General features: G+C 52.4%; 3 protein-coding genes across 3 annotated transcripts; all 3 read right to left on the minus strand.

The window, feature by feature from the left end:
- Window positions 1-1,776: 1,776 nt before the first annotated feature.
- Window positions 1,777-3,806, minus strand: Lypd2 (LY6/PLAUR domain containing 2). Its single transcript, XM_032890869.1, has 3 exons — window positions 3,682-3,806; window positions 2,461-2,580; window positions 1,777-2,068 (listed from the first exon to the last, which is right to left on the minus strand). The coding sequence occupies exons 1-3, from the start codon at window positions 3,737-3,739 to the stop codon at window positions 1,863-1,865; spliced, it is 384 nt and encodes a 127-aa protein (XP_032746760.1). The 5' UTR covers window positions 3,740-3,806; the 3' UTR covers window positions 1,777-1,862.
- An 8,343-nt stretch (window positions 3,807-12,149) lies between these two features.
- LOC116912536 (secreted Ly-6/uPAR domain-containing protein 2) lies at window positions 12,150-16,021 on the minus strand. The gene is made up of 3 exons (XM_032916641.1): window positions 15,970-16,021; window positions 12,764-12,868; window positions 12,150-12,520 (listed from the first exon to the last, which is right to left on the minus strand). The coding sequence occupies exons 1-3, from the start codon at window positions 16,019-16,021 to the stop codon at window positions 12,384-12,386; spliced, it is 294 nt and encodes a 97-aa protein (XP_032772532.1). The 3' UTR covers window positions 12,150-12,383.
- A 4,242-nt stretch (window positions 16,022-20,263) lies between these two features.
- Lynx1 (Ly6/neurotoxin 1) lies at window positions 20,264-22,443 on the minus strand. Its single transcript, XM_032916630.1, has 4 exons — window positions 22,297-22,443; window positions 21,205-21,482; window positions 20,926-21,027; window positions 20,264-20,811 (listed from the first exon to the last, which is right to left on the minus strand). Exons 2-4 carry the CDS (start codon window positions 21,254-21,256, stop codon window positions 20,615-20,617), a joined length of 351 nt encoding a protein of 116 aa, XP_032772521.1. The 5' UTR covers window positions 21,257-21,482; window positions 22,297-22,443; the 3' UTR covers window positions 20,264-20,614.
- Between the last annotated feature and the right edge of the window lie 3,461 nt (window positions 22,444-25,904).

The raw sequence follows: 25,904 nt of genomic DNA on the forward strand, positions 1-25,904 counted from the left end.
AGTCCTAGCTGTCTGCCAGATCACCCCGTCTGTTTCTGGGAGTCCGGCTCCTCCTCCTTGGCCTTACCCTCTACCTTCCACTGAAAGGCACCTGCTAAAATGCAAATCACACCACTGGCTTCTCTTCTCAGAAACATTCTCTGGATTTCTGCTGCCTACCGGATAGAACACCCCACCCACCCCTTGGTGCTTGATGCTCAACCGCCCTTCCCACTCCTGCTGGAGCGCCAGCTTTGCAAGTGAAGGAGAATTTTCCGCTGGCTCTGAGTCCAGCCCAGACCTGGCCATGCTGGCTGTTGAGAGCATTTGCTGGAGGAGAGAGGGAGGAATGGGAAGGGGATGGGCACATACCTGGGTAACAGGATCAGTCAATGAGAGGATAGATGAATGAGTGGAAGATGAAAATGATAGCTGGGTAGATAAAATAGATATAATAGATGTTGGATGGGTAGATACATAAATGGATGGATGGTTGAAACGGAGAGTGGACAGGATGATAGGTAAGATGGACAGGATGGGCAAGTAGGTGAATGGATGAATGAATAGATAGATTAAAGAATGGGTAGCTGCCAGGCCAATGGAGGCACTTAGAAAGCTGAGGCAGGAGGGTCAAGAGTTCAAGGTCATCTTCAGCTACATGGTAATTTTGAAACAAAAAAAGGATGGATCGGCATCCAGGTGAAGGCTGGCATATGAAGCCGTCAGCATGGGAAAGTTACCTTTGGGGGTGAGGATGGAATGTAGGGTACCTCTGAGAGTGTGCAGGTGGCTGGTTGGTAAGGCACAGGAAATCTCCATCTGCTGGCTAGCTTGGTGGTGGATAGCAAACAAGAGTCTACCTGTCTCACATATCACATCCTTGAGCTGCATACATGAAGTGTCGATATCACACTGCGTGACTGACAGTCTCTGGGAGAAGTGGATGGTACCCTCCGCTCACACGCATGCAGAGAGCACTGACTGGAATCAGCGGGTTACAAGAGAAGGCAAGAGGCCACCACCACCAAAGACATAAAGTTGGAAGGGAAATAAGAGGGGGTGACCAGGAGGAACTGAGTGAGAAAGTTAGAGGTGACAACGGGACCATGCCTCTGGTTGACAAGTCAGAATTCAGAATCACATCCCAAGATGTGGGTACCCAAGCAAGCAGGAGAATCATAGATTTTAGTTAGCCCCGTACTGGAAGTCTACCCCTGTCCTCCCCTCAGAGGCCTTCAGAGAAAGAGTAGTAATGCTTGGGACTGGTTGTACCCTGAGACTTGTGGTGGATCTCACTAGACCGTGCCAGCCCTGTTCTCAGAAGCTGGCCCAGGACTAAAGAGCCCCACAGAAGACAAAGATGGGGACTCTCAAGTCCCAAGGACAGGGAACCTCCTAGGTCTTTAGTCTTCTCCAGGTTTGCGGTGTCCTTGACGGCACTTGGTCACAGCACCCTAACCTGGGACCAGAGGGTCAGCCAAGCCATGTGCAGATTCCCAGATAGCCTGCCGCTGTGGTGGAGAGAAGCAGATTCCAGCAGGAGAGGGGAGCCTTACACAGTGAGCTTCTCCTTTAGCCTGGCCTCTGCCCACTTAGCAGGCTCCCCACAGGTCCTAAGACCTAGAAAGCAGCAATCCCCTGGTCTGCATGGGTGCCCCAAACCTGGTGACTGTCCCTGCTTATGATATGAAACTCTAGGAGACAGGAGAGACTCACAGGGATAGGGTGGAGTCAGAGATATAGCAAGGAGGCCCCTCTCCCACAAGATGGATCCGTACCCAGAAAGGACACTCGTGAGACTGATGCAGGTGGCTATTGTACTTCTTCAAGGCATTAGGGAACTGCTGTCAGGGACAAGGGGACAGAGCCAAATGGCCATGGCTTTACAGCAGGACATGCAATAGAAAGATAAGTGGCAGGACAAGGACCAGGCCACCAGGACCGCCCAGGCTGGGTGCCCCGTCCACGTTGCATAGGTCAGAATTGCAGCAGGACACTGGCCGGGTTAGCCCAATGCCATCCACGTCTGAAGGCTCGCACTTGCTGGCACAGGACTTGGTCACCGTGGAGTCCCCCAGGAAAGGAAACACTGTAGGATGCACAATGTGTCAACTAGAAGGGCCAGTCCCTTACTGCCTCTGTGCCCCAAGCCCAGGGGCCACCCACTCTGGGGTCACCCACCCCACTAGCCTAGATTTCCCTTTTACCAGGACCACTGAATGCCTGTGATACACAAGGGACACCTATGGCATCTTGTACGTAATACAGAATGTAAAACCCGAGTTGTAAGATAGCTAGCCATTTATAAAGACTTCCAGAAAAACTGCAGGGGCCACCCATGGAGAGGGGAAGAGAGGGGGGTTTGATGGCTAGGCAAAAAGTCTTTTGGCAGAATTGGTGAAATAATGGTGCAGGCTGTGTGGGGACCCAGATGGTCAGGATCAGTGGATCCCAGTTCTGTCCCACTCAGATCCCACTGACCTATCTCCCGGGAGTAGAGAGTGGTCTTGCACATGGTTTCATTGGTGTGGCAGGGTGTGATCTTGACGCAGTCAGACGCGCTCACAGGATCCGGACAGGCATAGCACCGTAAGGCCATAGCTAGGAGAGGAGGGATGAGAGGGCAGTGAACAGGCCTTCCTGTCTCAAAACCCTAAAACATCTGTGGCCAATGCCCAGCTCTGCCATGGAGGCTTAGTCTAAGGAGAGAGGGACACTAGCTAGGGACCAGATGCCTGCTCTCCAAACTCAGGGGAGACACCGTGACCATTGAACCAGAGTCTTACAGAATGTACCTCTGAAACAGTGGGCTCAGCCCGGAACAAGGATGAGGACAGCTGACTTGAAATGCTCATACACACACACACACACACAGACACACACACACACACACACACACACACACACACACACACACACACACACGCCAGTTTTAAGCGGACATTGTTAAGCCAGATACCCTTGCACTTCCTCTTCCCCAACTGCCCTTCTGCTAAAGTGCTGCCGCCAGTCCTGGGAGCACTGGGTGGGAGATGCCCCTAGGAGTCACAGGTGCCAGCTTGGCACAAGTGTCCTCCCTGAGGAGAGATCTGCAGGGGTACAGCCTGGCTGAAAGGCACTGTACTCTGTTTCGCCAGCATCACAGACCCAATCCCAGAAGCACCCTTATGCCTGGCTTGTCTCCAAGCAATCCAGACACACAGGGAAGTCATCCCCCGTATCCCCAACCTCCCACACACAGAGAGACAGTGACCTGGTAGGGCCTGGGTCTCTGGCCCAGTCAATCTTTCCAAGAAATGTGTGGAACAACCTGGCTTCAGCCCTTACCACTGAGCACCTAACTGACTGACTGTCAACATCACGTAGCCACTTGTTCTCTTAAATCCCGAGAAATGTCACCACATCTCTGGACATTTCTGGGTGCCCTTTCCCCATCTACATCTCCATTGTACCCAGAGTCCCAAGCCATCTGCCCCAGAATCTGAGATCTCCCCTCTTCTCCTGCTCAAAGGCTTTCCCTAGCAAACAGGCCAATATTCTGGGGCTCCCAGCTGGCACCTAGGGCTTTGGTGCCGACTTCTGCCCACCTGGCCAGTCCCAGCTCTGCCTTCTTCCTCTCTGAAACTCTCCCATGAGGAACTCTCTCTGAGGACAGTCCTAGGGACCCCAACCCCTGCTGCTCCCATGCTCCCCCATGCTCACCAAGTTCCCCGAAGGTGCTCAATATCAGTGCCAACAGCACCATCCAGGTCCCCTGCATGATAGAGGTGCTCGAACAGGCCTGCCCCGTGGGGATGCCAAAATGCCTACAGTGGTGGTCTGACCGGTTGGCTAAGCAGATTAGAGAAGGATCAGGTTTCCGGAGGGCCTGCCCTGCTTCCTCACCAACACCCCATTCCCCAGGGCACTCCTTAGTCTCCCTCAGACCCTACCCAGCCCTCCTCAGACGGTTCAAGCTCCACCCCTCAAAGTGGCTGTTCAACCCTTCCCAGGCCCCTCTCCTCCCCATAGGATGTGGGGCTTTTTTCTTTTCCCACTGGGGACCCTTCCACACCACCCTGCAACTCCTAACCAAGGGAATCAATCTTCCAGATTCCTCCCTCTGGGACAGGTCAAGGGTCTCCAGGCTGCACAGAATGGGACAATGGAACTTGGGCTCTCCCACACACTCCCAGCTATCCTAAAGACCCTTTACCCTGTGGCCATCTCTAGAGCTATGGCCTGGCAGCTCTTGGATGGAATCTTTCCAAGATGATCTTGTCCCTCCCAGCTCCTCTGAAGTGGTCAGGTGGAAGGTGTTGTGTGCCAAATTGCCACTGACAACCAGCCCAGAGTTTGCTCAAAGGCCTAAAGAACAAAGACAGAACTCGCTTGATCAACAGGAAGGTTTCTGGAAGAAAGGAGAGATGGGGAGGGCCCAGGGTTGCTTTGGGGGACACTATTTCATGTGTCCCAGAGGGCCATCAACTCCGGGCTTGTCTGCATGTCTTGGTCTCAAATGGCTCATAGGTTGAACTTAGGCAGGACTTTCCTGGGCCCCTCCGCCTCGTCATTCCTCCTTCCACTGAAGGTCAAGGGGTAGGAATAGCAATTCACAACCTGTAAATTGAGACCTCTTTGAAATCCTCTATTTTAAAAAAGTGCATTATTATTCGTAACAGTAACAAAATTACAGTTATGGAGTAGCAACAAACATAGTTTGTTATGGGGTCACCACAACATGAGGAACTGTATTAAAGGGTTGCAGCATCAGGAAGGCTGAGAGCTATTGGGTTGGAGGAAAGGGAGTCTCTCTCTGGTCTCTCTCTGTCTCTCATCTCTCTCTGCCTCTCGTCTCTCTGTCTCTCTGTGTCTGTCTGTCTGTCTGTCTGTCTGTCTGTCTGTCTGTCTCTCTCTCTCTCTCTCTCTCTCTCTCTCTCTGTGTGTGTGTGTGTGTGTGTGTGTGTGTGTGTGTGTGTGTGTGTGTGTGTGTGTGTGGAGTGGAGTATCCTTGCCCCAGACAGGATGCTATGACAAGGTTCTCCATGACCTGGGAGCACCTAGCATGACCTGATTTCTCACAGGCATCTCCCTAGAGTACCTTGTCCCAGCTGAGACAGGTAGGTAGGGGTGGGGGCACAGCTGCCCACCTGACTCTGCCTGTGGTAAAGACCACACTTTTTGTTGGGTTTCCCAGGTGTCTCTTCGTTGGGCACCCAAACCTCACCCCTATCCTGGCTTTGCTCTTGCTACCATGGAGCACGGGTGTCTGTTCTTGCCTCTGCCCTCAGGACCTCCACTGTTGTCTGGCTTCACCCTGCATGGGAAGTCCTCCTTTGCCTAGGCTCTGGACCAACCACTGTGCTTCCCAGGGCTTTCCTAGCCTAGCATGAGTCAGACGCTCAGCCTGCCAACTGTATTTTTCCTCATGACAGTTCTGGAGGGACAGAGCACTAATTAATTTTAGTGTGGATAAAGAAACTAGGTTCTGAGAAGTTAATTGACTAAGACAAGGTCACCTAGCAGGCCGGGTGGCATCCCAAGCCTGTCTGATTTTGCAAATCATTCACCACAGATGGCCATGATCACACAACTGTGGAGACAGATGTGCTGAGGTTAACTGGATTAGACAGCCCACTTTACACCCATGTGTGTCCTCAGGTCAAACCCAATCTCTATACCACACCCAGCTCAGCTTAGCTACTTCCTGTCCTTGGGCCCAGGGCCTCTCACTGCCTTACACCCTGGAATATACCTAGTCTCTAAGTATCACTCCTAGAGTTTACGCCCACCAAAATTGTGCCTGGGAAGTTCCCATCTTGGGGCAGGGAGGAATGTAGCATAGCCAGCGTGTAGGAGGCCTCTGCTCTGAGAGGGCTACATCCTTCCCTTCTCAATTCCAGAAACCTTTGGATCAGAGCTTACTGTGAGAGGTCAAGGCTCAGAGTGTAACCTGATCAAGAGTTGGGGTATAAGGGAATCAGGACTCAGAGTGTTACTAGGATCAGGGTTCAGTCTATGAAGGGATCAGGGCTCAGAAGATGATTGGAATCAAAATTCAGAGTATGATCAGGGTCAGGGCTCAGTGTGTGACCATGGTCAGGGCCTAAAGTGCGAACAAGATCAGGTCTCAGGGTATAACTAGGAGTAAAGCACGGTGATCAGAATCAGTACAGAACCGGGATCAGTTCAGTGAGTGTCTGGCTTAGGGTTCATGGAGGACTTCTACCACACTGTTACTATGCTAGGGCATTGTGGCTTCTCTTCTGGAGCTGCTGACATTGAAAAGTCACGCTGGAGTCAGATCCCACCTTTCACCCCCTGTCACCCTGCACAGTTACTTTTTTTCTGGGCACACCAGGACGCTGCAGGGGGAATCTTCTTGAGAATGCATCTAGACCTCTTTCATCTGGCTGCAGCACTAACCACAGGATATACCATGGCGTGGTGGCCAGGAAGAAGCCCATGAGCAGGGACTCGGCACTGAGTCCTGTCTTTGCCTCTCAGGATAATGGAGGTCAGCGACAGAGACCTGGCTGGGGTGTCTGGGAGAGGGCGCACTGCTTGCCACCCTGAACCTGGGACAGGTTATGGAGGAAGGTCTGGATGGCTGTCCTCTCAAGTTCAGGAAAGCCCTGCCTCTACCTTCCCTGTATGTGTCTCTTCCTCTACCAGGACCGTCCTTACCCTCTTAGTATCTCTGCTTTGTGGACTGATGCCCTGGCCTCATCGGGAGAGCTGGTCATGCTGGGACCATTTGTAATCCTCTACCCCACCTACAGCTACTGAGAGTTATGTTGGCTATGCTCAACCTCAACCCAGAAAGTTCCACGGTGGGAACCATACCCACATGCCTTTCTCCCCAGGGTAGCCATGTCCTGCACCCCCCTGCAGCCAGGTTCTGCTGACTCCAGGAAGGCCAAAGGGTAGCATCTTTCCTTGGGCCCTGACTCTTCTGTCTCCTGTCCAGGGGTTATCCAGGAGAGCAGACAAGGTGCTCTAAAATATTCCCACACTGGAAAGGAAGTAAGCTCACAAATGGGATCGAGGATGGTGCTTTGGAAAGAGCCACTGTGACCTATCCCTCCAGTGTCTTTCCAGTAGGATGCTGGTGTGTACCAGCCTCTGGACCCGTGGAGCAAGGACATCCAGCTTCATCCTGAAGGGTGTGGGCAGTAGACATCTTCCTGTATCCACCCTTTGCACCCACCAACCAGACATCAAAGGGATGTTTCTAGAAGGGTAGTGTCTGGTCTCAGGGGAACCGGAAGCTCCTCTCCATAGGTTTACTGTCCCTGGAATCATAAGCCACCCCAGTCCTTACTGCTACAGTGCAGCTTCCCTGGAGGCCTCCGGGAAGGTAAACATGGCGGTAATTGTAGTTTAACTCAAGCCTTTTCCCAAAGAACTTATGGAGTACCCAGAAGAAACCATTAGCGATCACTCCACACTCAGACCTCTGGCCTCAGATTCCCAAACTGCACTTCAGCCTCCTAGACAGCCCCTCTCTTGAAAGTCTGCTTTGGGACCCCCAATTTTGCAAATCTGTCACCTCACAGGGCCATGACCATACAGCAGTGGACATTAACTGGATTAGACAGGGGACAAAGGCATCTACAGAAGCAGCATCCAGCAAACACTGGGGAGGCCACACCCCTCCCACAGGCCCCACCCACTGTACCTCTCATTAGCTGCTCTTCGTATGTATGTGTCATAGCCTTGATAATAAGGGTGACAAGGCTCTGCCCTGTGGGCACACATGGAGGGTGGTGTACTTCTTGGCATGTGGGATAAATATTTCCTTCTTCATCTTCTGTCTTTCAATTTTGTTAACAGTCTCCTCTCCCAAGTCACCCTATCTAACTCAGGCTGCCCCGAGCCCTCAGTCCCAGCCTCCCTAGTCCCAGGAAGCTTCCGCGTGTATTAGTTGATAGATTCTTGTATGGTGATCTGTGACTCTCAGTTTCGGGTTACGTTTATCTTTATCTTTTCTTTTGTTGCTGTTGTTGTTGTTTCTCTATGTCTCCCTGTCCTGTCCTGAACTCACTCTGTAGACCAGGCAAGCCTTGAACTCAGGAATCTACCTGACTCTGCCACCTGAGTTCTAGGACGAAAGGCGTGCGCCAGGGTGCTTTGTTCTTTCTAATTTTCTGCGGCTTTGTTGACTATATCTCCCACACCTGGCAGCTCACATGTTCCAAAGTGTATCATCGGCTGAGTGCGGTGGTACCCAGCTGTAACCCCTGCATTTGCGTGAGGAATGATTACCGTGAGTTCGAGGCCAGCTTGGGCTACATACTGACATGCTGAAGAGGGTGGGTGGGGAAATTGCACTGCAGAGCTCAACAGTTTTGGCATAGCCACGGACATCTGTAAACGCCATCTGGGTTGCTGTGTCCCATTGTCTCAGACAGGAAGCCCATGCTCCCAGCTATTGTACCATCCCTCCATTTCTCTGGCATTGTGAAAGACACCCTTGGTTTTCAGCCAAGTTTCCTAACACGCAGCTCCCGAAAGCTCTTGAGTGTCTTTTATAAGTTGATGAATGACAGGTGGATGGATGCCCCTCAGTAGTTCCAGGACGGGGCTGATCACCTAACAGATACCAGCTCAATCGGTGGGTGGGGAAATCCCCACCCTAAGTCTCCTCTGAGGACAGGAGAGGGACTGAAAGCTGAGCTGATCACCAGTGGCCAATGTTGTAACCAATCACGCTCACATAATGAAACCTCTAAAAAATCCCATAGGGATGGGACTCTCAGCTTCTGGGTTGCTTAACACAAGAGGCTACGGGGTTCTTGGGAAGATAATGAGAAATTATCCGTGCCTAGAAAGGTATTGAGGTCCTGCTGTCCCTATGTGGACCCCAAGAAATCAGGTGATGCGTTCGACCATTTTTTTTGTTTGTTTAAAAATCAAGAGCATGGGGTTGGGAATTTAGCTCAGTGGTAGAGCACTTGCTTAGCAAGCGCAAGGCCCTGGGTTCAGTCCTCAGCTCGAAAAAAAAAAAAAAACCAAGAGCATGACCAAGAGGCTGGAGAGATGGCTCAGAGGTTAAGAGCACCAGCTGCTCTTCCAGAGGTTCTGAGTTCAATTCCCAGCAACCACATGGTGGCTCACAACCATCTGTAATGAGATACGATGCCCTCTTCTGGCCTGCAGGCACACACGCAACCAGAACACTATACATAATAGATAAATAAATCTTAAAAAAGAAGAAGAAGAAGGAGAAGAAGAAGGAGAAGGAGAAGGAGAAGGAGGAGGAGGAGGAGGAGGAGGAGGAGGAGAAGGAGAAGAAGAAGAAGAAGAAGAAGAAGAAGAAGAAGAAGAAGAAGAAGAAGAAGAAGAAGAAGAAGAAGAAGAAGAAGAAGAAGAAGAAGAAGAAGGAAGAGAAGAAGAAGAAGAAGAAGAAGAAGAAGAAGAAGAAGACCAAAGATGCCAAAACACCATATGGAAAGACCAAGAGGTAGTGTAGCCTTGGGGACAGAGCCCTCAACCTGTAGGCTCTCATGTGGGCCACACATAGCTGGTACCGGAGTTGTGTTGACCTGGAGAATGGCCAGCTAGAATGTGCGAATGCTTGCTGGATGACAAAAAAACAAAACCAAACAAAACCTGAAAGCTGATGAGAACTTTCTTGTCAGACCCAGAAAAACTAGACACAGGAAGGAAGTGGTGACGGGAAGGCTCCTGCCTACCTGCCTGAGACAATGGTTTCCTCAGGAGCCTTGCGGGAGATTCCTTGCTCTGCATACGCCCTGTGCTTTGCATGCCCAGCCTGTGACATGCAGACTTCTGTAACTGCAGCGCTCCAGACAGAGTGCCCTGGACATCACCATGGAGCCACTTCCTCCGACCACAGATGCCAAGCCCTGACCCACACGTCTAAGACCAACGGACCGCTATACCCAAGCAGCTTGGGCACACTTCCCCATTTGCCTTTCTCCTTGCCGCAGCCTCTGTTGACTCCATTGAAGTGCTCAGTCACCCCCCAAATACATACTCTACTCTTGGAGACTCTGATGTTTAGAGCGGCCAAGGAAATGTATGAATATTTAATGACCAGAGATACTGAATGGAAACACTTGGGGTTTCGCCTCCTGCCCGATGCTCTCCCTTCATCTGTTTCCAGTTCCTAAACCCCTGCCATTGCATGCAGAGTCCTAAGGAATGCAGTATTCTGTACTGTTTTCAGGGCCAACCCTGCAAAAGCGTGGGTCAGTACCTCACCCCAGGGATTTCCCCCCTGAACATGTCACATTGTATGTGTTCCCTCACAGGAGTGGGTATGTAGGTTTCCACCCTGTGGCCACTGTGTGTGAATAGCTCTGCCCCGGGACATGTTTCTACTTGTGTGTACGCCCAGGGGCACCACTTCCAGGTCAGACCATAGCCCTGAATTTAATCATCCGATTAATCTAATCATGAGATTAGAGTCAAGTTTGAGGCCTTTTAAGCTTCTGAACGAGCTAGCCTTTATGGAATCTGTTTTCAGTCACAGGAAGCTGAGGTAGGAGCCAGCCTGGGCTATATACAATGAGACCAGTTCTCAAAACAAACAAAAGGGCTTTGTTTTTACTTTGTGTCTTTTAACCTGGGAGAGAGGACTGGAACCATCTTTTCTTGCTTTGGTGGTGGTACAGCAGAGAGATGTCCTTCCCCACTGCCTTGAGCAACACTGTCATTCCTTGGGGCATTGCTGGCACAAGCTACTTCTTTTCCATGCTTTGGCTGACGGTGAGGCTCCAGTTTTCTGTCAGTTGTTCTCTGCTTGGACATTGCCCTCCTTGTGGGTGTCACCTTTGGCAAGTGTTTATTTTTGTGAGAACTTTGCCAAGCAGAGAACACGCAAGCCCAGGGCAGGGCCTGCCTGTGTGTTTCCTGGCAGGTACCAACTGTGACGACGTGCCTCTGGTCTTCCGAAACCAGGAGCCAGAAACTTATCCCCAGGCCTAGTGGGAAATGGGAATTAAATATTTACTGGGCACAAATTCTGGGCATTTAATTCCCCGTGTCCATACTAAGGTGAGTGGATATGCTGTCTGGGCAGCTCTGGTCAACTGCCCCAGGGCACCACTTTCTCCCTGCAGATTCCTGATGGGTACCCAGAGGCAGAGTTCCTGCCACAGGGTGTGGGCAGCCTTCTGGGAGACATAGGCAAAGCAAACCAGGCAAGGACATGGTAGGAAAGACAGAACGGGACAAAGTGCCAGAGACGCAAGGCCAAGAAGATAGCAGGTTTGCCCAAGAGCTCCTGACAAGAGAGGTGGATGATCCCCAAAGGCCTGAAGTCAGTGGATACCATTCCTCCTCTGCAGAGCCTTCTTCTCCACATGCTCAACTGTGCATCTGTGAGAGACTTTTGAAATCTCATTCAGAGTGAGTGTGCTCATTGACTCCATCCAGTTCAGGGTTCCTTTCAGCCTTCAAGCGCAGGTTAGCGTGCTTATCCAGTGCCCCAAACCCCAGATCAAGGGTGTTCTTTAAATGTTCTCAGCCCAGGTTAGAGTGCTCCCCAGCCCTCAGCCCAGGTTAGAGTGCTCCCCAACCCCAACCCAGGTTAGAATGCTCCCCAGCCCTCAGCCCAGGTTAGAGTGCTCCCCAGCCCTCAGCCCAGGTTAGAGTGCTCCCCAGCCCTCAACCCAGGTTAGAGTGCTCCCCAGCCCTCAACCCAGGTTAGAGTGCTCCCCAGCCCTCAGCCCAGGTTAGAGTGCTCCCCAGACCTCAGCCCAAGTTAGAGTGCTCCCCAGCCCTCAGTCCTAGGTTAGAGTGCTCCCCAGCCCAGGTTAGAGTGCTCCCCAGCTCTCAGTCCTAGGTTAGAGTGCTCCCCAGCCCAGGTTAGAGTGCTCCCCAGCTCTCAGCCCCAGATCCTTGGCCCCTAATCTCAACTGTGGGATACTTCTCTGCATATCAGCCCCAGATCAGGGTAATACTCAGGGCATTCCTCAAGTGCCTGCAGACTCAGCTCCTCCTCGTAACCTGCTCAAGAGCAGAACCAGCCATCTGCAGGCCCCTGTGACTTTCAGTCCCTGTGTCTACTGGAGATAGGCAGGCTCTTAGTAGAAGAGAGAAGGTCAGTGGGGGCTTTCGTAGACAGCCTGGGCCAAGGAGGCCATGACTGACAAGAGATAGGGAGGGGATAGGGGATTGTCTGAATCCTAGTGCCTGACACACTGCTTCCACAGGCAAACATGGATCCAGGTAGCTTTTATTGGGGGATTTGTTGATACTGAGGGTGACCCACAGATAGGATCTTAAGTTTGTACCACAGAAGATTTAAACAGGACTTCATTCAGAACTTCCTGAAGAAGTATGAACCCGCGGGCTTTGGGATGATCAAGGTGGAATGATCTCCAAGGACCAGGCCTGAGCAGGGGACATGGATGGCATGGCTCTGTGGAGCTGGCTGGTAGCGGAGGAGTGTGTCAGTCCCTGTTGCAGAGATTAGACTGGCAGCAAACGATGGAAACATGAGGGCCCAAGCCCAAGCTGGGGACATCAGGACAGGTATTGTAGCACATCTTCGTCACCAGAGGCAGGTCTGTAAAGCTGATGGGAGACCCTGGGGGACAAGAGAGAAACCATCGCGCTTCCTGAAGCTGCCCAAACCCCTATCCCATCGCCACTGTATTGAGGGCTACCCTCAAGCACTGAAAGACCCTGCCTGGTCCCTGACCCAGACAGAGGCTGCCAGACATATTCCTGCTGTGTTCTTGACCTGCTGGGCTCTGGGTTCTGCCTGCCCAGTGAGCCAGCTCTCAGTGCAAGACGGGCGTATCCAGCCCACCCCTCCCATCACACTCACGGGTGGCAATGATGACACAGTGGGTGGTGTTCCCTGGGCAGCCGAAAGGATGAGAGCAGCCTCCAAATCCTTTGCACAGGTGGCAAAACATGCCCTGTGTTACAGCTACAGACAGAAGGAGACAGGGCAGCTGGTGAGCAAATCCTGCAGAGGTTAGCACCTGCAGAGGTTAGCACCTGCAGAGGTTAGCACCTGCTCTGGTACCTTCTTCCATCCTCAGGCCAACCCCATAGCTCTGTAGCCCAGCCTCCCACGAGCTGCAAGGCCCCTCCAGACCTTGGAAGAAGGGCTAAGCAAAATCCCAATGCTCAGCCTACCACGGTGTGAGAGACAGTGATCATATCAGAGCCAGCTGGTCTGTGTTCCTCTGCCCAGAGCACCAAGGGCTGGATGGAGCAGAGGTGGAACTTCTGGGGAAGGGGAGTACAGGTTCGGGCTCCTGAAGACCAGGGATGGGAGGGATGGGGGACTGAGACTTTAGCCATGCCCCTCTTTACTTCCAGGGACCTGAGAAAAATCATTTCTAGCCTTTGGGTCTCTGTTCTATGGGCTGAAATGATAGAATCTTTATCCAGTTAGCAAAGAATACAGGTCAAGGCCAGGCAGAGGGAAAGTGGAAGCCTTCTGAGTTCTACTGGCCATTTTTCTGGAAAATCCTAGATCACAGGTCTTGCATCCAGCCCAGAGACTCACCAGTCAGGTGCGTGGCCTACCCTGCTCTCTTGCTTTCTCAGGATTCCCTTACCTGTCTCCCTGCCTCTTCCTGTCCTCTCTGCATCTTTCTCCCTCTCTCTTCTTTAAGCTTTCTTCCTTGGATTCTGAAGTCCCTAACCCCATGCACAGGCCTCGGTATTCTCCATGACCCATCATACTGCTGCACACTGGCTCTGTTCAAGTCCTGAGCTGACACTGAATGGGGAAACTCCTAGGGGAAGTCCCATCCTACCTGAGCCACTGAGTAGTGTTTGAGACAGGAAGCTGGCTCCTCCCTGGGGCTCCTACTACGGCCACACCTCTACCAGACCTCACATGTAAGTTTGCTGGTCTGTGCGGGCCAGTCTCAGAGGTCTTCATCCTAGGTACTATAGAGCAGGTGGACAGACAGGAAGTCCCTACCACAGCAAGGTGCCCACTGCTTGCCTTGACTGTTTACCAGCCCCTACCAAGCAGCCATAGCCAGGGGCACAGAAAGGTAGCAGCAAAAGTCAAAAATTTCTGTAGCTGTCCCATGGATGTTGAAGACACTAAACAGACTGAACATGGGTTCTGTGGCTGACAAAGTGCTGGGGAGAATTGGGCTGGCCCCAAGTCCCATTTCTCTTCCTCTCCATGCCTCCTAGCTTTGCCCAGGCTCACCTTCCCATCATCCATGTGGCATAAGCAAGCCCCAGCTCATAGGCTGTCTCCTCCGTGGGAGCTTCTCAGCTCTGGGACAGAGATTCGCCTTTGGTATAGCCACCACGAGCTGGCCTTGTTATGTCCGTACTTACATCTGTCTCCCCACTCCTATTCACTAGGGTTCTGGAGATGAGTGGGGATCCCTTCCCTCTCCTCAACACCCACCCCCAAGCATCCATCATACTGGACCCTGCTTCACTGATGAGGCTCTGATATTCAGAGAATTAATGACAGAATGAGCTCCAGGACTGGGACAGGAGCTGGGTCACTAAGAGAAAGAAAACTGTCCCTCTTGGGGTCTTTGTCTTGTCATCAAGGAAGCCAGGAAGGTTTAGTTCTCAGGAGGAAATAGGCTCTGGGCACAGTGTAGGGTCATAGGGACAGATGTCCAGGTAGTCACTTGCTCATAGAGAGAGTGTTTCAGAGAAGGCAGGAGGGACAGTAGAATGAGCCCCGAGACAGCAGACTCCACCAGGTCCAATCCCACTGCAGTGTTACCAGGGACAGTTGACTTCCTCCGGTCTTATTTTCTCACTCTGGGGTCAGCTTAGGATGGAATTTACCCTTCCCAGGCTGTGTTGAGGCCTGGGGAGATGGCATTACCCAGGGGTGGCTGAGCAGGCCACCCAGCAAAGATGTAGGACATGGAGGATGCTGAGAGAGGCTCTTGGAGACGGATCCCTCCACCTTCTAAGTGGTCAGGCTTGAGGCTTTTGTCTTGAGGGGCAGGTACGAAGGAAGAGCCTGGAAGGCCCCAGTGTGGAGAACTGTCTCAGGCTCACAGATGCTCCTGAAGTACTAGAGCATTGGCTAAGATGGAGATGGCCCGTGGCTGAACACCCCCTCTGAAACCTCAGCCCTGACAGAGACAAAATGTCTCTAAGCCTTGAGCTCAGGGCCATCAAAGTAGAGATGTTCTGTGCTAAATACTGGGCAGCATTTAGGGGGTCAATAGTTCAGACTTCCTCAGATCAAAGGGTCCCCATTAAGACCAGTCCAAGAAGAGTGAATTAGAGCCAGAGATGTACACATGGAACCCCCACCTCACACCTCAGGTGGACCCCAAACGTTGGAGCATCCCCACCCGTGATGGGAACCACGGTTTTGCTAGGCGAGGCTCCAGGGAGCTGGGGCTGGCTGAGTCTGGAGCACGGTTTGCTGATTGCTCACAGAGGCAACTATCTCTTTGCTCAGTCATCGATTGGGGATGGATATAGGGACAACTTGGGCTCCACTAAATGACGGCAGGGCCAGGAATAGACAATGATATTTGTGGGCGTCCCTGGGAGACCAGCAGCAGGCACTGGAGTCAAAGCTCCCCTTACTGAAGCAAGTGGAGCTAGCTAGCCCAGAGGGTCTAGAAGTTCAAGGGGACTGAAAGTCAACTGGATGAACTCACCCTGGGAAGTCGAAACAGATGGAATCTAAGCGAGGAGGTAGAAGGGTGCCAGGAGAGAGTTTTGGCTGTAGAGGATGGACAGGCTGGGGACCCGGGGCTGGAGGGGGCCAAAGTACCAGAGGTGTGCAATGCTTGCCAGTGTGCAAGGGTGTTGCTATGGAGTTGGGGATGTGTGTGGGTAGGTTTCAAACTGAAAAATAAACATGAGGACTGAGTGTTGTGGGGTCCAGAGAAGAGGGTTTAGGGATCTATGAAGGTCAGTGGCAGAAGACAGAAGCTTGCAGATAGGGAGGGTCTTGGGGTCAAGGCTGGGGAGAGGAGAAAGGAAAGGGGTACCCAGTGGTGGCTCAGGCTGGAAGGACGGTGCTAAGTAAGGGTAGCAGAGAAGGCAGCCACATCCCTGACTCACCTAGCTCCATGCTCAAGACCACGGCCAGAAGGAACCAGAAGAGAAGCCTCATGTTCTTCGCGTTAAGGATGGATGAGGCTTACTCCCTGGCCGCCCCTTATACCTGCTTGTGGCTCCTGCTCCACCCTCACCTCCCATTGCTGCTGGCTCCCAGCCCTGAGTCACTTGCAACCTGCCTCAGATGGGAGCTGGCAGAGCTTGTTGCTATGTGGCCCTGGGGACCCAGGTATGATTTCACAAGCCTTCTTCCCTCCTCCATGGAGTAGGGGTGTGCCAGACATCAGGCCCAAGGCTCAGACTGGAAGCTCAGTCCAGGTCCACCTCACCCTTCAGCTGCACAGAGGACAGGGCACACCAAGCAGTCCTCAGCTCCACTCGAAAGCGGGACGGACTGGAGACAGACACTGGAGCCTGGGCCGGGTGAAATTAGGATGTCTTCCTCGGCAGCTCACTCTAGATGGATTATGATGGCCACGCTTTTGAGGGACCAGTTTCCTCATCTGCTAAATCAGGCTTCAGTCTTGTTCTGTCCTGCCCAGGACTAGGAGAGCCAGAGAATCGAGGCTGTACAGGTGGTACTGGGAAGAAGGGGTGAGTGCTATCTGTCAAGGGATGATACTGGCATGGTGGCAGCAGGAGAGGAAAGCTTTGGTGTTAAAAAGGTCCCAGGTTGGGATAAAGAGACAAAAACAGCATATTGCAGGGCAGAGGTCATTCTGTCAATAGAATGGGGGCTGAGACCATGCAAGAGACCCCATGTGTCTACTCTGCCTGTCCAAGTACTTCTGATTGACCTCCATTCTTTACGGGATCCCCAAACTTGGGGTTTGGACAGGGCAAAGGACCGGAGGTCCTGAGAGAGGAGCTGGTAGAGTCAGACTCTTCCTGAGAATTAATTAACAAGGATGTGGGATCTGGAATCAGAAAGCCAGACGAAAGCAGAAGTAGGGGTTTCGGTCCAGTGTCTCCCACCCAGTTCCTCAGTCTTCCCTAAGGCTTGTCAGTCCATAGATGGGGACCGGTGGGCCTGCCTCTTTCCACAGTATGGAGGTGACTTTTAGTGAGCCCCGGGTATCCTGTTAATACCTCCCTTTCCCTGGATAGCTCGGATATGAGGACAGGAGCCAAAGACCTTCAGGGTCAGAATGACCCACCAAGCCAATCTGGATGGGTAAGCTGTGAGTTCAGACAGAAGGGCGTGAGAGAAAGAGAGACACACGTCCTTCACTTGTTTATTCATTCCGTGGGGGATGGACATTGACGGGGCCACTCTGAAGTAGAGGTACATGGAGCTGGCTGGGGGAAGGGAGATGTGGCATAAAAGTGGATTTCATGTCCTTGCTGGGTGAGAGCTTGGGGTTGGCAGAGACACAACCAAGGGAAGTGCAAGACATCACAGATCCATGCATCCTTTGGGGCCGCCTCTGTGCAGACCCCAGGCAAGGGACCTCCAAGAGCCAGTAGAGAGTGCACTGTCACTGTCATTTCACCGATGAGATGGCTGGAACCTGAGTCTGGGCTTGAGGAGCCCAGGTCATTCCGTGCTACAGGGTGCCATGGTGCTTACCAGGAAGTAACCACGCACCAAAGCAAAGGGCTACCCTACTCCTGAAAATCTTTCTAGAGTTTCAGAATGCGGACTCATGTGCTTGCTGCAGGAGATGAAGACGTGGGTGCTCGGCACCACTCCTCTCCTCATCTGCTTTTGGGGAAGCCAATCACAGAGACAGTGGCAGAGCATGGCTCTCACTGGACAGCTTCTCTCTGGTGGACCAGACCAGACACCTCTCTCTGCCCTGAAGTATGTTTTGACTTCATGTGCTGACCCGGCTTCATCAAATCCCACTGAAGTACACGCACTCCATGTGTGTCTCACTGTGCGGTCCAGCAGCCTCTCTCCAGTGATTACCAAGACACTTCCACATGGCAGCTCTATAGATAACTGCTGCCAGCTGCCCTGGACACCCCGGTGTTGAGGGGCCACTGTTTATCACAGTGTGAGAACACTCAACGGCCTTGAGCCCTCGTCCCTGACAGCATTAGCCCTGACAAAGGCTGACGTTTCTTTGTACTTCTCTCTACCACTCCATCCCATGCTCCCCACCCCCTCTGTATCCACACACAGGGCTGGATACCCCTGGCCTTCCGCTCAACCCCTCAGACCTCCAGTTCTAAAGTTTCAGGTTCATAGGCTCTGACAACACTTCACTCTGAAATTCTCTGGCTTATGAAGCCACTATCATCTCGTGGGTGCACAGCCTCAAAGAACCCCAGCCGTTGGAGGAGTACCCGTAGTTGAATGGGTTGGTACTGGAAAGACGAATGGCTGAGGAGAACGAAGTGCCTCACTCTTCCGTGCCTCAGTGTCTTTACCTGTCAAAGGGGGGCAGGAATGACCTCCCCGTATGCTTTTGCAGAACCGCTGTGGAGAGTGGAGAGTCACCTGCAGTGGGCTAGACAGATGTTCATCACAGCAGCCCAGACAGGATTCAGGACAGGCCATCTGGGACTGTTCCCCTAACCTGCACCTCTCACTGGCAGGCTTGGCCCTGTATTAATTGAGCACCTTTTGGGGCTCTATGCTAAGCACCAAGGACAGGCTAGCTAGGCACAGAGCTTCCTGCAGGGCTGAGTGGCAGTGTGGCCACTGTGGGGCCTATCTGGTCGGTGTCCAGAGGCAGGCGAAAGAAGCTGACCCCAGCACTGCAGCAGCCGCAGTGCTTTGCTTTGGGGCCACAGATAATCAAGCCTCTACCACAGCACCCCCTTGTGGTAGGTGGGGGAACCTGATCTCCGGCTCCTCCCAGTTTTGGCTGAGGATGCCACCTAACTGGGGACAATGAACTTGCACAAGCAGGGTAACAGGATAATGTTTCCCAGGCCTCACCCACTGAGTCAGGGGCCCGCCTCTGACCCTCCTTGTCAGTGTCCTATGGCTTCCACAGGTCAGCCCCAATGCTGGCTGCTTGGTGTGTGTGTGTGTGTGTGTGTGTTCCATGCAAGCTCAGGTCCGGGCAGCACTGGCTTCATCCCAGCATCCTGCCTAGACCTCAGGGGTCACCACAGCCATCTGTAACCACAGCCTGCGTGCACACGTGCATGTGCATTTCACTCTCCCCCTTCCTGGCCTTGAGACTCGTCTTCCCTCAGGGTAGTCAATGTCTCCTCAGCTCCAAGCCATTTCCCACCCAATTCACCTATGTAATAAAGCCCCACAGTTCCTATGCCTGAGAGTCTAGGCAAGCCTATCAGCAGAATGCCCTCCCCCTCCCAAATCCTCCAGTGGCCTATCCCCAGAGGAGGAGGAAACTGAGGCAGAAAAGCACATCAGCTCTAGCAGCAGACAGAGCTCAGGTCTGCCGAGAACAGGGAGGAAGTTCCCCAGGCCCCTCTGTGTCCCTGAGCTTCTGCCATGGGAGATCTGGAAAAAACATTTGAGACATAGTGACCACTAGGACTCGCCATAGGTAATCCCACTATATGGACACTGGCCAGCATCCTGACCCCTGGGCTGGGCCAGCTTCAGCGGGGTTCCTCAGTGGCACATGAGTTGGAGTACTAGTTGGAGAGCAGGGTAAGGCTCTCAGAGACAACTACACGGCATGAAAGGTAGATCGGCGTCTCCTAAATCTGGGCTGGGTTCTCCTGAGACTTGATACCCAGCAGTCTTCAGCCACCACAGATATCACAGGCAGTCACCTAGGGATTGGGCTGGCTCTCTGTACACTCGTCTCCCAATAACTTACCAAGAGACTGAAGGACATAGGAGCTGCCTACGGGACCTGGGTAGTCTGGTTAAAGTCTGCGTCCCTGTCTCAGTTACCCCACTAACCTGCTCTGACTGCCTCTGATCCCATCCTGCCATGCCCAGAATAGCTCTGGCCAGTGTGCAAGCCAGACAAAATATAGCATGGGTCACCCGCCCGCCCGCATGTCCCTGCCAGCCTCAAGTCCCAACAGCCAGTGTGTGAATGAGGGACTGTAGTGGAGGTCAAAGGGCTGGCTGAGCTGGGGCTGGAGGGATCTCAGTGGCCTATGGAAATGAAGCCGTTGCTAGCAACCCTTGGCCAATGGCTATCCTGAGGGCAGGTCTGGCAGAGTTCCTCAGATAAGTAGGAACAACAAGGGCTTCCTCACATGGCTTCCACATCACGTTTGCCCTGGGAAACTGCTGGATTTAGGAGACAGCTCTGCTGAATCTTTCTCTGCTTCTAGCCAGTTCATTATCACCCCCACCTCCAGCAGACCTATCCTCTACTGGGTAGACTGAGGCAGGGTCCTGACACTATGAAGGTGGAGTTTGGCTACCAATTCTATTAAACCAGTATTCCTTGACTTAAGCAATGACCCCTCCCCCCATAAACATCACTCTCCCAGATGCCCCTGATCCTGGGTAGAGGAGGAGCCGAGCCTGCCCCACCCATGACTGGGCACATTCCAGGTCCACACATCAGCCTTCTGAAAATGACCTTGGAGTGAGGTATCTGGATGGCATCAGTCCTTTCATAGACAGCCACGGAACCTCATGGCAGAGGAGTCTCAGAGGGAAGAGGGTTGGGTGAAGCAAGTGGGCGAGAGGGGGTAACTGTTTTTTTTTTTAAAGAGTGTTGTGTTTGAGGGGGTCTGGTTTGGGGAACAAAGCTCTTCATAGCAAGCTCCAGAAGGTAGCTAGGAGTGCCGGGACTAGGGCCAAGGTCACTGGGGTAGCAAAGCCAGCACCATTGCACAGGTAGTACTGGCAACAGGAGGTGGCAGACGCGTGCTTGGAGTAGCCATCATACACGGTCTCAAAGCAGCTGGGAACACAGGACTTCCTCACCTTCATCCGGTACGGGGTGAAGTCTGCAGGGGACAGACACAAGAAGGTTACAGTGAGAGGATGGGGTCCTTGGATGGCTCAATCTTAGCTTGTCCACCAGGGCCGGTGGAAGACTCCCTCCAGGATGCCAGACTTACAAGTTCTCGTGGTCATACAGTAGGTGGCCATGGCGGGGCATCGCATGGGTTTGAAGCAGTTGTCTCCATTGTAGGCACATACGTGGCACTCCAGAGCCTGGGCTGTGAACCAGGATGGGGGCCAGAGAGCAGGAAGAGATCATTTTCCTGCCAGTCAGACCCTAGCTGTCCCCAAGCAACCTCCCACTCCCACTGGGTTCTGGCCAGCCTGCCCTCTCTCCACCTGCCTTTCCCGGGGTCAGCCTTCAACGGGGTCCCTCTAGCCTCTGTCCACCTTACCCACAGGCAGGCCCATCAGAGCCACCAGGAATACTGTCAGCAAGTGGGTCATGACGGAGCTGTGAGGACAGTGTCGGAGGGAACAGGAGGACAGCAGCTGGTCCTGGATCCAACTCAGGTCAGGGAAGAAGCAGGGCACAGAGGCCCTGCTTGAGCTCTTGGTCTCCTAGTGATAAAGCAGCCTTGCATAGACGATGATAAGAGACTTGTGATGACAGCTGGGCTGGGGCAGTCACAAGAGCCTCCCAGCTCAGTGGGTATCACTAATTTCCAGTTACCTGGAGATGGGAGGAGGGAATAGGGAGTAGGATATGGAGCGATCCAACAGAAGACCAAAAGCAAGCAAAAAGCGGGGGTGGACAGAGCTAAAGAAGCGGAGGAACGGGCAACATCAATGAAAATCGGGAGGCCCCAGGGTCCTTGAATGTCAAACACAAAGAGAACTTCACCCAGGGGGTCTTTTTTGCAGGGGCCTTATTGAGACTTGGCAAGCAGTCTCTTCTGACAAAGCCCAGAGTGCAAGAGGCTCAGCAAAATAAGACTGGAACCGAGGTTTAGACTGTTTATGGGGCAGGGGGTCTTTCTCGCGCTTGCTCTTGCTGCGTGAAGTCCCCCTCCCCCGCCCCGCGCGCAGGAAAGTGTAGACTGATGTGTGAGTGCTTCTCCACAGCGGAAGGGGCCATGATGAGTGCTCAGCTCCCACCTAAAGGCTCTTAGGATGCACGCCAGACGATGCTTGCCCAAGACAGAGCTCCATAGGTTGGGTCTGGCCTTTGGGACTGTTGGAGGGGGATGTGAACTAATATTCTCCTCCCTGTCTATAGACTCGAGCCGGCTCCGGGCTGTAGGGGTACCAAAATACCCTCCCGGAAGACAACCCACCCTTCATGACCCATTTTCCAGGTGCCGGCCCAGGATACCGAGGTCCTGAATCAGGCCAGGCCTGCGGCTCCGGTGAGCCTGCCCCCTCTCAGGGAGCTCCGCCCGAAAGACTGCAGTCTTGCTTGGGGAGGACTCCCGGGGCTGTCTGGGTGCGGAGTGACCTCGCTCTTGCCCTTCACCACCACGATACCTATTGTCATGGAAACTCACCCGTGGCCGCTCCCAGGTCCCTCCCGCAGTCTGACAGTGAATCTGTACACACTTCGTGCGGTGTTTGTACCGCATCGCAGGCAGGTGGAGTAGGCTCCGCCACCGCAACAGATCCGCAGCGCCCCTCATTACTGGCCCCGCCCCATCCCGCCCCCAGGACACACGCTCCGCCCCTGAGACCGCTCAAACTCCGCCCCTAGCCTGCCTTCTGAATGCTCAATCTCCAGAGAAAGGTCTTTCAGGTAGTTGGGCATTGCTGGGCATCAGAATGCACCCTCTTATGTGCAGATTCACAGAAGTGATCCAGAAGCTAGTGCATACCTCCTGGACATTCTCCTCAGCTTTTATCGAAGCCTCTCCTCACCCCTGCTGCCCTGCTCCCACAGACCAAACTGCACTAGGTGGACATGCTGACTCTGGGAAGGACCTCATTGTACCTCTGTCCTTATGTAGGATTCAGAGCAACGCTTGCGAGCAAGCCTTAGAGGAATCCCATGGCTCATAGGCAGTTCTTACCATCAAAATACAACTAAATAATTACTCTATGTAGCTAAATTTCATTTTATTTTTGTGTTTCAAAAGCAGCCAAAATTTAATAGTTCTTCACAAATACTACTTTTTTCCCCTGTTGTGTGAGGAAGAAAATAAAATCCTGCAGCAACAGCGAAGAAGAGTGCACCTGCCACTCTTCCAGCAGGAGCGTACGCACATCCAAGGGGCCTTAGAACTAAGACAAACACCCCAGGGGAGTAAGCCTGGAAGGCAGAGGCAGGTGGATTTCTGTGAGTTCGAGGCCAGTCTGGTTTACAAAAGAAGTTCCAGGGTAGTCAAGGCTTGTTACACAGAGGGACCCTGTCTCAAAAATAAATAAATAAATAAATAAAAATAATAAAAACAACTGAGAGAAGCAACCACTACACTCTAGTCCCTGAGGAAACATACCTGTTCCTCCAAACCACCCATAAAGACTATGTGGCAGTGTATTTAAGAACGGCCCTCGTAGAATCAAAGGTTTGACTATTTGGTCCCATTTGGGGAGGACTAACAGGTGTGCTCCTGGAGGAGGAGGTATGCAGGTGGATGAAGTTTCTAAAAGACTCGCACCATTCCCAGATAGCTCTCTCTGCCTCCTGCGTGGGGATCGAAGCCGAGATCTCAGCTCTTTCTGCCGCCGTGCCTTTGCTCCTCCACTCAAGGCTCTTCCCTTCCGAGACTGTAAGCCAAAATTAAGTGCTGTCTTTTCTACGTTGCCTCAGTCACAGTGTTTCGTTGCACCAATAGAAAAGTAGTTCAGACAGACAGTGTTCTCAGCCACCAAACACATCTCAATAGATGTATGGGTAAGGATCAAAACCAAACAGTTCTTTCCGTGGACGGCAATGGACTTCGATTAAAAATCTGCGGCAGTGGGGTTAGATGGGAGGCTCAGTGGACAGCACTCCTTGCTCTACAAGCCCGACACCTGAGTCTGATCCCCGGAACCACCTGCAGAAGGACAGAGCCAACTCCTGAAAGATGTCCTCTGATTCCTCCGCTGTGGTACGTGTGTGCCTGCACTGTCTCCCCAACGACAGGAACAACGATGATAACAACAACAAAGGTTTAAAAGTTATCAGAACGAAGTTTTTTGTTTTTTTTTTTTTTTTTTTTTACAAATGTTGCAGAAGCTGTATGACAACGCATTTCTAAATAACCCACGGGGCAACGGTAACATCAATCAGAAAGTCAGAAAATATTCCTGGCAGATGAGGAAGACACAACCCATCAGAGCCCCTGATGCAGTCACAGTGAGAGGCCATGCAAGCGCTATTGTAGGAGATGCCAAGGAAGTGGTGTTGCAAGGGAGAGAACGGTCCCTTGGGTTCAGATTCCCAGCGCCACAGAAAAGCTGGGCTAATCGCTGTGGATACTGAGGGTCCACAAGCTATTAGAACAGAGGGTGCCCTCTGAAGAGATGTTACTCTGAACTGATGTTTGGAGACACCAAAACTCCTGTACTTGGTAAAAACAAAGCAGGTACCATTGCTCAGAAAAGAAATATCTAAAAGCTGGGCTAAGTGGTGTTGGCCTGGAACCACAGTGCTGAGGAAGGCTTGGGAGTCACTGGGGGTTACCTAGCTACCCAGTCCAGACAAATCTTCCGGCTCCACTTTTCAGTGAATCGCCTTGAGCCAAAAACATATGTTAGAGAGTGATAGGAGAAGATATTCAGCATCAGCCTCTGGTCTACACTCTCTCTCTCTCTCTCTCTCTCTCTCTCTCTCTCTCTCTCTCTCTCTCTCTCTCTCTCTCTCTCTAAAACCAAAAAGGTGTGGGGGGAGGAATCAGTGAAACAGAACAATCAAAAGAATAAGAGAATAGGTCAACTCAAAGGCCATTCTCAGAATGCCCAGAAGAGTCACCAGTTCCCTTTTGTCTATGGCTGGACCAGAGAACGGACTTGTCAGAAGCCAGACCCAGGTGAATGATTAGAGGAACAGGTGATAGGTAGTCTTTATGTTCTCTGTGAGAAATGGGCTCTTAGTCTGAGCTACCAATGAGACTATAGATCACACCCTTTGGGATAGTGAGGACAATAGGTGGTCCAGGTAGGCTGGCCCTCTTAGAAGACACGGTCAGCTGGTTTTGAAGCCCCTACCTGATCTTTAGTTGTGCTTGGTTGGATGGCATGTCTTCTGCAGATCCAATTGCACCCAGGGTTAGCAGATGCGGCTGCTAGGTGCCTTGTTGTAGCTGCCTCCAGCCAGAATCACTACTGGGGCCCTTCTGTTGGGCCTAAGCTCCTGTAGGAGGAACCACAGAAATGAGAGACAGGACTGTCAGCTTCCCACTGACCCCAGTCTACACACACACGCACGCACGCACGCACGCACGCACGCACGCACGCACGCACGCACGCACGCACGCACACAGACACAGTTATGTGTAGATGAAAAGAGCTCCCAGCTTTGCAGAAATTAGCTTAGGTTAGGTCTAGGAGTACCAGCTGTCCAGTGGCATCCTACAGGGGAAGCCAGAGCTGTAGACTGCAGGTGAGAAGATAGAGTGAGGCTAATTTAAAGACTGTATACATGTGAATACACTGTACAATGCTGCTGTCTTCAGACACACCAGAAGAGGGCATCAGATCCCATTACAGATGGACCAGGTTAGACCATGTGGTTGCTGGAAACTGAACTCAGGACCTCTGGAAGAGCAGTCAGCGGTCTTAACCGCTGAGCCATCTCTCCAGTCCCCTTGTGTCCACTCTTTGATGGTGGTTATGTAACTTTTCCCTACTAGTTGAAAGGTGGAGGAGGGAGGCTATTGAGACTCTGGACATACAGGGGTTTACAAGGCTCAAGAAGTAATTAAATCTCTTAAGTCTCAGGAAGCCACAAAGCTCACAAGATTCATCCTCTCCTCTTCCCCAGGCTTCTAGAGGCGGAAGATAGAAGACTCTCTACAATGATGCACCTTTTACGAGCTGTCCCCCAGGCTGGGGTGGGAGCTTTAGCGGTATAGCTGCCTTTGAGTCACCTATGTCGGCAAGTGACCATTCACACACACACTCCTCTAAGTAGCCTCAAAGGACCTGGGTGAACCGTTCTTTTACCATCAATGCCGTG

The sequence above is a fragment of the Rattus rattus genome, chromosome 1 (genome assembly GCF_011064425.1).
Source record: "Rattus rattus isolate New Zealand chromosome 1, Rrattus_CSIRO_v1, whole genome shotgun sequence".
NCBI classification, from domain to species: domain Eukaryota; kingdom Metazoa; phylum Chordata; class Mammalia; order Rodentia; family Muridae; genus Rattus; species Rattus rattus.